Source organism: Bidens hawaiensis, unplaced genomic scaffold (assembly GCF_021521415.1).
Source record: "Bidens hawaiensis isolate Kalapana, Puna unplaced genomic scaffold, B.hawaiensis_p1.1 tig00001206_1, whole genome shotgun sequence".
Lineage (NCBI taxonomy): Eukaryota > Viridiplantae > Streptophyta > Magnoliopsida > Asterales > Asteraceae > Bidens > Bidens hawaiensis.
In genome coordinates, this window is record NW_027491069.1 from 1,340,176 (window position 1) to 1,351,165 (window position 10,990).

A 10,990-nucleotide genomic window follows, 5' to 3' on the forward strand; every position below is an offset into this window, starting at 1 on the left:
TATTCTAGAATATATAGAGAATAAAATACAGTTAAATGTATAAAAAGACGTGTTATATGCATTCCCATGTCTTTGTTGTGACAGTGAAAAAAGAGAAGAAAAATCTTGTGTGTACAGAGAAAAAGAGATCTCCATCTCACACCAATTTGCTTTCATATCATATCAGCACTGCACATGACCACACCATAAACTGAACCCGCCGCACTCACACCTGTCAGAATTATTATTGACCCACAGGAACGAGGGCTATTCCCGTCATTTTAACCTTCTCACACGAGGGTGTAACCGTCAATCACAAATCTCGCACCTCACACCCCACTTACTACCCCCAAGTTTCAGTTTCGGCCCAAGAGACTTTCATAAATATCATAACACCCCTTGTAATAATAATAAGTTTTTAAAACGGGCATGCTTTGTATGTTTCAAACCTATACCAATTTAAACCTCCACCTCATCCCCACCTCATACGCTAATAATTTATTTAGAAAACCCTCACTTTTTACTCCACACATAAACCAATAAAAACTTCCAACTCATCTTTCACATCATTACCATCCTCTATAATTTTGTGAGGGGAATTTGTAAATTATAGGGTGGGGTTGTAAGTAGTTGTGAGTATAAATTATAGGGTGAAGAGAGAAAAGATAGGAATTTTTTGTAAATTTGAGGGAAATGTATTGATTTTTTTGTAAATTATAGGGTAGAGAGAGAAAACTGTAATGATAAAAGTATAAAAAAAATATTATTTAATTAAACTGTAGAGAGAAATGTGGTGTTATATAGCATAATTATAAAGATGGGGATGGGGGACAGACTGTGAATGCTCTCAGAGGCTTACGTGTTATATTATTTAACAATTTATATAGGTGAATGCATACAATAATTTTCCTCCGTATACATACATTTTCCTTCGTCCCCGTCTTCCTCCGTCTTTCCGTCTTCTAAAAACCCACCTACCCACTACCTCCGTCTTCCCCACCGCTTCCGTCTTCCCGAAAAAAACCACCTACCCACCGCCTCCGTCTTCCCCACCGCCTCCGTTTTCCTCCGTGGAGCGAGGTTTTGATTTGTCGCCGGCTGGGTGACCCCAACAACGCCGAGGCGGTGATTGCCGCCGGCACCGCCCACCCGTCATGTCATTAATTTATTGTATTTTATTTGATGATGGCCCCATTTCAAACTAATCACAAACGTTTGTATTCTCAAACAAACATCCGTCCCTCCGTTTTCCTCCACCGGTAAAAATCGCCGCTCGTCCGTTTGCTCCGACCACGTCAACACAAACCTCTCCATGTCATCCCGGTGGAGATGCTCTAATGGTATTATGGGGTACCTTACGGGTTTTATTAATCTCTATTTCATATCTCATTGTAAAACACTGATGGTCCCCACTTGATAAGTATAACTTAGTAGCTTCTGGCATACGTGAATGATAGACGAAATAGAATGGTTCATTATGATAGAATTAACAAATCAAACATTTATTTATTGTAGATATTGTGTATCCTATTAATGATATTATACAATTAAAATTTTACTTGTTGCAATTTTTATACTCTATTGTATAAGTTTTAACCTTTTAACAGCTTCAAACTATCGGTTTTTATGATTTTGTATGAAGTGTTATTTGTTTCAAGTTATTTAGCTAGTATTACTTATCATACTCAACTCAAACAACCACGCAAAATGCTTTTGATTTGTGTTGCTGTTGAAAACTAGTTATTAATGTTATGATTGGATCAAATATAATGTTAATTAAATAACATTAAGAAGAAATATGAAAAATAGCCGACTTTAGAGTTTAAAATATTAAAAGTAGTTAAAAACTTGGTATATGAAAACGTAGAGATAAAAATTTATTACACTCAACTCAAAACTAACTAAAATTTGTGTCCAAGAATCCAAAGGAGATGAAGCAGGCAATGGAGGCAATCATGGCAGTTATGCTTGGGACTATTTGGAGGCAGAGAAGAATTTTTAATTACTAATTGTCAATAATGAAAGTGATTTGGGATATCAAATCTAACTTCTTTTATGGGTGAAAAATCTAGGTAAGAGATCAACTACGTATTGGAAGAGTTGGTGGCTTGGTGCAGCTAGCTTTATAATTCTTTCTTTGTACTTGTACCCGTCTAGGTTTGTTCAAGCGTTATTATTTTTCTTTTGATTTATTTTTGTTTGTAAATTTCTTGAACTCCTAGCTACGAGTTTGGAGGTTTCGCTTCTGGTTTCAATATACTTGTCTTTTATTTTCGTAAAATGTAAGGTTAAATGTTTTTAAGAGCATCCTCAACAGACCCTCTATGTCATTGTGAATGAGTTCTCTACATTATACAGAGTAGTTATAAGTTGTTGTAGGTAGAGCAGATAAAGAAACTTTTGTTCATTGGTAAATTTAAATACACACTTTTTACTCTCAATAAATTTTTATGTTTTTTTAAAATGGTTGTGAGTGGGAAAAAAAATGTAATATTAAAATTATAAAAAAAATATTATTTAATTAAAAATGAAAAAAATATATAATTATTATAATGTTTACATAGAAGGAAGTTTTATAAAGCACATCATTTAAGGAAGTTTTGTTTTGTTTAGATTGATTAAAATGAACCCACGAACTCGGTTGTGTTCCCTAGGAATAAAATGATGGTGTGATTATGAGTTGGAGGTTAAATATAGGGGGACAAAGTGAAACATAGTTCCATGCAAAACATAACTGCCACGTGTACTAAAGGCGTGGGACGCAGTCCAAGGAGTGAAGAAACGGAAGCGGCGACGTGGGCCACACCTGCCTTCCATTCTCCCGCCACCATCCTCCCCACCCTTGCAAATACAACAAATTAACGGCCGTACAACCATAAAACCCGGACACTGGGTCCCACCTCTATCCAACCTCCACTATACATGCTAAATATTATTATTCATTTAAGCTTTATTAAAACTTTAAAATGGTTATTCAAACAAAATAAAAATAAAAAGAAGACTGTGATTAGTTAATCATACAAAATACTCATCATATAATACACGGAAAACATAAAAATGTTAAAAACAAAATATAATTTGGAGATTTGAAATATCACATGCAAGTAGGGTGAGGATTCTCGACCCGGATACACCACCAACCCGACCCGTATATCCAAAAGTAAAAAGCAAAAACCCCTGTACCCCCCACCTTCATCTTAGAGCGCGTGTTCTTCACTCTCCCACCCCCACTTTCCTGCATATTTATACATCCCCAAAACCCTTCACACCCCTCCACTCCCATTACACCATTAATATCTCTCTGCACTTTCGCCGTCTCTCTCTACTTCCGACGGACGGCGTGAACCCCATAATCACAGCCATCTTAATAAAATACTTCAATGGCGCAAGAGTTAGCCGACGGAGAGTTTTGGCTGCCGCCGGAGTTCCTTAACGACGAAGACATACTCATGGGTTTCACCCAAAAATCCAAGTCCGAAGTTCCCACTCTCGGTTTGAACAAGGGTTCTGGTTTTTACGGGTCAGGGCTTTACCCGAACTCCCATCTGAGTTCTCCGGTGGAGTCAGAGAGTGACGAAGAAGATTACCTTAATGGGTTTACGTTAACTCAAAAGTTTGCTAATAATTTCACGTTCGAAAACACCCACTCTAAGGTGGGTATTTAGAGGTTTTATGTATTATTTATTAATATTTTATTTTCTTTATGATTTATCATTTTAATCATCTGGGTTTATGTTTAGGCTACAAGGGTTATGGCTGGTTCGCCTCAGTCGACGTTGTGTGGGTGCAAAAACGGTTCTAGCAGAGAAAGCCCTAATTGTGTCTCGCCGCCGTCTCCGGCGGCCGGAGCTAAACTAAACCAACCGTCGTTAGATGTTCTTTACGCGGCTGCCGGAGAAGTTGCTAGGATGAGGTTGATTGAAGAAGCTGCTTCACGTTACTACAACTTTAACAAAAACCAGTTGGCTCACCAGCAACATAAACCTGCAAACCCTAACCTCCATTATCAACAACTTCAAGTTGCCCAAGTGCGTTCTCTTCAAGTTGTCCGTCTTATTATTATTAATATTATTATTGAATAACTTTTTGATTTCTTCAGTTTCAGAAGCTGAGACAGCAACAAATTGTGAAACAGCAGTACCTGCGAATGATGCTTCAGAGAACCCGGAATGGCGATAGGCCACTGGTTCAGCCGGTGTCGGCCTCGGCTTGGCCTACACCTCAACAAGCTCAGCAACGAAAACCCGGGTCGGGTATGCGGGCTGTGTTTCTCGGAAACCCGAGTGTTAAACGGGAATCCACGGGCACTGGGGTTTTTTTGCCACGTCAAACCGGAGCCTCGACTGAGCCTGTTAAGAAACGCGGTATATTAATTTGTTTTTTGTTTTTTTGTTAACGGTTTTGGAATTTAGTGTTAATATTTTAGATCTGACTTTAATTTGGTGTTATATGTTTTGGATCTTTGTAGGTTGTTCTGCTGTTCTACTTCCAGATAGTGTTGTTCAGGCTCTTGATTTGAAATTGGAAACCGTTGGAGCTGAATCCCAGCTTCTGTCTCGTTGCAATGGAGGGCCTCTGGCTTCCGATTACGGTAATTTTTTATTATCGGTGTAAACAAGCCGATCTCAAGCTCGAGCTTGGCTTGTTTTGAGCCCTTTTTCTAATTTGAATCAGACTCGGTGAGTTAGTAATAGTTTTTAACACTTGTTTTGTTAACTTGTTTATTATTTGTTAAAAACAATTTTTATACATCTTATTTATTAATTAATATAATTTGTATAGATAAAACAACGTATTATTTTTAGCATAATTTTGTATTTAAACAATCATATATAAATAAATTATTTTAAATATATGTTTGTATTTTAATAAAAGTTGAATAAGGCTTGATAATTGTAGCTTTATTATAGTGTTGATGTGATTTGAAGCTAATATTCTTTATTTATGTTTCTAGATGCAGAGATTATGTACCGAAAAAGTGTGATGATGGCTCAACAGAGGCGAACCATCCATCGCCAACCACCCGAGGCGTTGGCCGAGTTGCCACTGCCTCAAGAGTGGACCTATTGATGAAGAAGCCAATTCGAAATGTCAACAATTATAGCATATTATATAGTAGTTGGGTTTGTTTTGTTTTAGTGGTTAACGAATGAATCAAATGGATATGATGAATGAAGATAGTGTTGATATTGAAGTGAAGATGATCCCAGCAAAATACTCCGTTTTGGGTTTGGAGTGGTTGGGTTTAATTTGGAAAGAATAAGGTCGTTTAATATTTTTGAAGTAACAATCATTTTGTGTCGCCTTTTGTTTAAAGGCGACTAGTGCTAGCTTAACCTAGATTTCATTTTGGTCTGGGATCGAAAATTGTGGGAGAGAGTTTCTACTAGATCTATTGGATTGTGACGTTGTAATAAATATAGCTATTATAAGATTTACCTTGTGTATGTTTTGATTATCTATTTTTGGGTGGGGAGATTAAACGCCTTGGGTACCTTGTCTAAAATTAAAAATGTTAATCCTACCTTGTCTTTTGTATAAAACTACGTTCAAGGTAGCAAAATCTGTCCTTGACTTTTCATAAATGTACTTGTTTGGCACTACGTTTTATGAGGTGGTTAAAATCATTATTGAAAAACATACAAAATTTGGTACAAATAAAAGCTGAGCTAACTCATCAACTCAGTTAATGGTTGTCTTGTTGAATATGAGTTCCACTTTGGGCTTTAATTGAAGTTTACGAGAACCCGACTTGCATTTAACCTTTTTTTTGGATGACCATTTGATCGTTAACGTTTACTAGTCCACTTGACTTGTATTTTAAAGAGACATAAAACCGCCTATAATCTTCTACTCAACTTGTATTTTAATGAGTTGTATAATGCCCCGCCTATAATCTTCTTAGACAGTTAAGCATTTGTTGGAATGACTTTAGAATATGAATGCTAATATGTTCCTAAATTTGACAAGTTTATTTTGTGTCTTTAAATGAAAATAGAAAGCTAGTCATTATACATCATATATCAATTTAGGTACTTAGGTGGTGTTTGTTTTTTGTCTAAAGATCTTCCTGGCCTCTTATGTCTGTGTCGCGCAGACCTTTAGGCTTGCAGACTGTTTGTTTTTCTGAAGACATTTCATTAAAAAACGTCTACGCGCCCTCTTATCTTAGAAGACATGGACCACCCACTTCTCAAGTCTTCTACATCTTCTCATATTTTATTTTTCATCAGGTCTTGGTTCCACCTCTCTCAAACCCTAGCCCCCTTCATCCATCCCACCCCTCCACCTCCGGCGACCTCTGTTGCGCCGCCACCTTCGGAGTCCTCCCCCTCCAGCAGCCCCACACCTCCACCTCCATCCCCGCAGCCCCGCGCCTCCACCTCCGACAGCCCCGTCCACCCCACACATACGCCGACCACCGATGCTCTCGTCCCCCGTTCCCACTTTGGGCATCTTTCAGTGCTTTTTGAATAAGAAAGAAAGATATTAAAGTTTGAATATGTAAAAATACAATCTTAGTTTTGATTATGTAAAAAATTTGAATAAGAAAGAAAGATATTAAAATATTGTTGATATATCTAATGTTGAACCTTGTTTGGATTCGTTTCGTTTTAATTTCTCTTTTTTATCCATTTTGTTTATTTTACCAGTTCGCAGACATTAAAAAACAAACAGTTTTCTTTTTACAGACTGCAGAGGTTTGGGCCACCTCTTCTGTTACAGATGCCTGCAGATATGGTCCGCAGACTGCAGACATTTTACCCCTGAAAAAAAAACACCACCTTAATAAGCATATCTATATTTGTTAGGGCACACGGCGTTGTGGCTCTGACTTCCGCACCATGAGTTGTGCAATACCGCTTCTCCCTCCCCTACCTGAAGCCACAACACCGTCCACTCTTTCATCTGTCACACACATGACAATATTACAAAAGGTTAAGATCAAATACATAATTTCACATAAGTTATAAATAAATCAATAATATGGTTAATACAAAATGAAATTCTAATAATGTAAAATCCATAATTGATGCACGAACTTTATAAAGAAAAAAACTTAATATAAAACGGTGTATTTTAATATGTCTGCAGACAATCGTTTGACTTAAAAGATCCAAACCTAGTTTGAATAGTTCTTCAACTTGTTCCGCTTTTACATGTTTAATTCACGGTTCGATAAAAACCAAACATTTTTTAGTGAAGAAAAATGTCGTTAAATGTGTCTTAATTAGTTTTGGAAGTAGAAGATGCTTTGACGACCTTTTTGTTTTCTTGGTATCCGGCAAACCATTTGGTTTCGAACTTGCCTTTCGTCGTTACTATACGACGAACTAAACAATGATATAATACACACAAAACCGTCTTTCAATGTACTTTATTCATAAATTATATTCTTGGATTATTCTATGTTTTGTAAAGTGTGTAACCATATCTTACTCAAGATATAATTAAAAAAGCCGTTGAGGGTTGATTTTTATGTCCTCTATGATTTATTTACTTTATTACGATTTTGTAAAGTGTAGTTTCATGTATTTATAAAATAATAAATATCCTAAACACTCTATCTAGTTGATTGATAGGACCCATGACTATATATGTTTTCGGGAAGCCTTAATATGTTTGATTTAAGCTTTAATATAAGATAAGTGATGCTATGCATACTCGTAAAAGGTCATTCGATCCTTGATCCGACGAAGGTGATGGATCGAGGGGGTAACACCCCCTTGCAGCGGCCCGACTTATGTTCCTGCAAAAACGTATGCAATGTTGTTTGTCAGTAGATTTTGGTAGCAAAGTCAACTTTTCTTCCAACAAACAATAACTATTAAAAAAACGATACAATAAAATTACAAAAAATAAAAAAAATTAAAAATTTCTTTACTTGCTCGGTTCCTCCATATATGTTCTAGTAAATCGGATCGGAGGTTGTCGTGCGTTTCTCTACCATGTAATTCGGAATAAATTGCTAATTTCTTTTGCGCATTTTTAAAATTAGTTCACCATTTCGAGAGAGAATTTCCATATTTTAAACAAAGAGGAGACAAGGGAAAACTAGCTTTCACGACATTACAAAAATGTATGTCCGAATCTGTCAACTAAACATAAGGGACTACTCAAGACGCATTGGATTTTTGAAGTGTGGAGTTGAGTTTATATATAAAATTTAGAAAATGATTTCTTTTAAGTTGGGTCCAACACTTACATTTAACAAATGCTGAAGTTGTCGTCATGGTGATGACGAGAAACACCCCACCGTAGCCGCATGGGGGGTGGAAAATGAACGTCATCAAAACCCCACTATAGATGCCGCTATAAACACAAATTTTTTGTACCTTAATTAAGTTCTTGTATTTTTGTCACCTATAATGGGAATCTGAGACATCTTAGGATAGATTGTGTAACCCCAAGACAATTGTTGGTCGGAAATACGAGTCGAACTAAAAATTTCTAACTTTTTTCCTATCCTAGGTTGCGGCTACTACATTGGTGTGAAGAAAAAAAATTCTGATGGCCTCATCCATTGAAGACATTTTTAAACACTCCAATCTCAAAATTTTTGTAAAATTGCATTACAACTTTTGAAGGATAAATAATGTACGAGTAATAATTTGAATGAGTAAAATTTATAGTAGGTCGAATACAATATATAATATTCTTTTTGAAGTTTTTTTGTTTTACACTTTTACTTTTACCACTCAACCTTGTATACCCGTGGGAGGATATCATCACCAACAGAGCGGCTTGGTGCAATGTGGTGTTCCCTGACGGCCCCACAAGGTTGCAGGGTGAGTACATCAATGGCTAATGGTCTGATCTAGCTAGCACAAGACAAACTATTACGAAGGCAAAAACTTAACTTTTTATTTATGTTAACATAAAAATTCAAAATATTAGAATTGAAAAAAAAAAGGAATGAGTTTTCTTTTAACGGCAAACTAACTTGCTTTTATAAACTATATATATACCTGCACTTTATAGGATCTAAACCCTCTATCTCTTGGATAGACGGGGACGTTTTACCACCACATCATGCTTTTTTGAGGACCAAAAGAAAAAAAATATGTATAAACGAAATGCTTATTTTTTCCTCATTCATCTCTCCTAAACTCATAAGAGCAAAAGAAAAAAGAGAAGATAAATTAATTTGGCAGTTTCTTTATGTGCATAATCTACACGTGTGTAAGTAACATTTCAAAGTTGAGACATGCATGGACGAATTAGTTTGAAATTCTTTTACATAATCAATACATATGTGTGTAAGTATAAAAATAATAAAACTATATATATATATATATAGTGTGGATAAAGAAGTATATATATATATAGTGTGGATAAAGAAGTAGACAGTCATATTTTTTGTCAGTTAAAAAAATACTTTTTTTTCATAAATTTTAATAATTTATATGCAAATGTAAATGTAGTAGGTGTAACGCAAGAGTGAACAGTGAACACTCATGAAGTTGAACATGGCATAAAGGAAACGTAAATGCATATAATAGAACCTTTTAACACTTGCCATTATGATGGCATGATGTGCCTTCACTTACACTCTTTACATTCTAACGACTCTTTCATATATATATTACAACCTATCCACAATAATATAGTTGGGGTATTCATTTGTGCATTAGATCTTGATTAAAGGGATCATTTTATGCATACAACTAGGGTTGTAAACGAACTGAACATTCAGCAAACCGCTACCCTTTTCTTATAATTATTATATGTTCGTTTGCGTTCTTAAACAAGTTTAATTCCTTAACGAATGAACACAGACAAGATTTTTCGTTTGGTTAGTGTTCATGAACCGTTTGTGAACAAGTTTAGATGTGGAGTTATGAATATGAACAAGGCTTCGTTCGGTTCGGTTGGATTTGTATATAGCCCTACATACAACTAACACTAGATGTGGAGTTATGAATGTGTATATAAACTCTATTTTTCAAAGCTTTGAACTAAAAGTGGCAATTTAGAAATGATCAAAAGAAAAGTCGAGTTTGTCTGAGAAATGATTTGATTTATATAATACTAACTTTTGAATCCGTGTATTATACGGGATTTGTTAAATAATAAAAATAAATAAGGTACGTTTTTTTGAAAGAAATGAACAAAATTAAAGATAAGAAGAAAATAAAATATATACTACAAATAATAAGAAGTCTATAATCTCAAATTTAGAAATTAGAATGAGATGACCCATTACAAGTTTACAACAATATACGACATTCGATAAAATTGTTTTACCCATGGATAACTATAATGAATGAGATGAGAGATTAGAAAATTAGAAGAGAAATTATAATTCATTTGTCAAAATTGTTTTGACCACAGGCCATAACCCATGGATATGTAGGATAAATAAGATAAGGAATTAGAGAATTATAAAGGAAATTATAACCCTTATGTCAAAATTATTTTGACTCATGACCCATGGATAGATATGATGGATGAGATGAAAGATTAAAAAGGAAATTATGACCCACATTTAACAAAATTGTTTTACCCATAACTCATGGATAGATATAATAAATGAGAAGAGATATTAGACCAAGAACGAATGTGGGATTGCCACATCATTCTCATTATTTTCTTTTATTAGTAAAGCTAGACTAGACTAGATTAGATTAGATTTAAAAGGTTGAATTAAAATTAAAAACGAACCTAACGTACAATATTACAAACAAGGTAAAAAAACAACCTACCTACAATACCACGAAATGATTTAAATAATACTAAGTTGTAAAGTAGGCAGAAAGGAAAAAAAGAAAAAAAACACTAAAATAAAGAACAACTCACTTCGCCATAATCCTTCACTGCCTTATCTAAAATCCCGCTTTCTCCGCTTTGTGTAACGCATTTGTTGATTTGGAATAATGGAATGCTTGGAATGACAAAATTTTCATCTCTAAAGCACTAGTAGTAAATAAGTTGGTGTATGATATCAAGCTGACTTTGTTTCTTTGGGTGAGCAATAGAACCAAAAGATTGATCTTGGAGTAGCAGCAGC

The 10,990-nt window shown here is 35.1% G+C and overlaps 1 protein-coding gene across 1 annotated transcript; it reads left to right on the forward strand.

Annotated features, from left to right (window-relative positions):
* Positions 1–4,184: 4,184 nt before the first annotated feature.
* LOC143564568 (uncharacterized) lies at positions 4,185–5,242 on the forward strand. Its single transcript, XM_077051804.1, has 3 exons — positions 4,185–4,343; positions 4,448–4,570; positions 4,934–5,242. Exons 1-3 carry the CDS (start codon positions 4,235–4,237, stop codon positions 5,047–5,049), a joined length of 348 nt encoding a protein of 115 aa, XP_076907919.1. The 5' UTR covers positions 4,185–4,234; the 3' UTR covers positions 5,050–5,242.
* Positions 5,243–10,990: the final 5,748 nt, after the last annotated feature.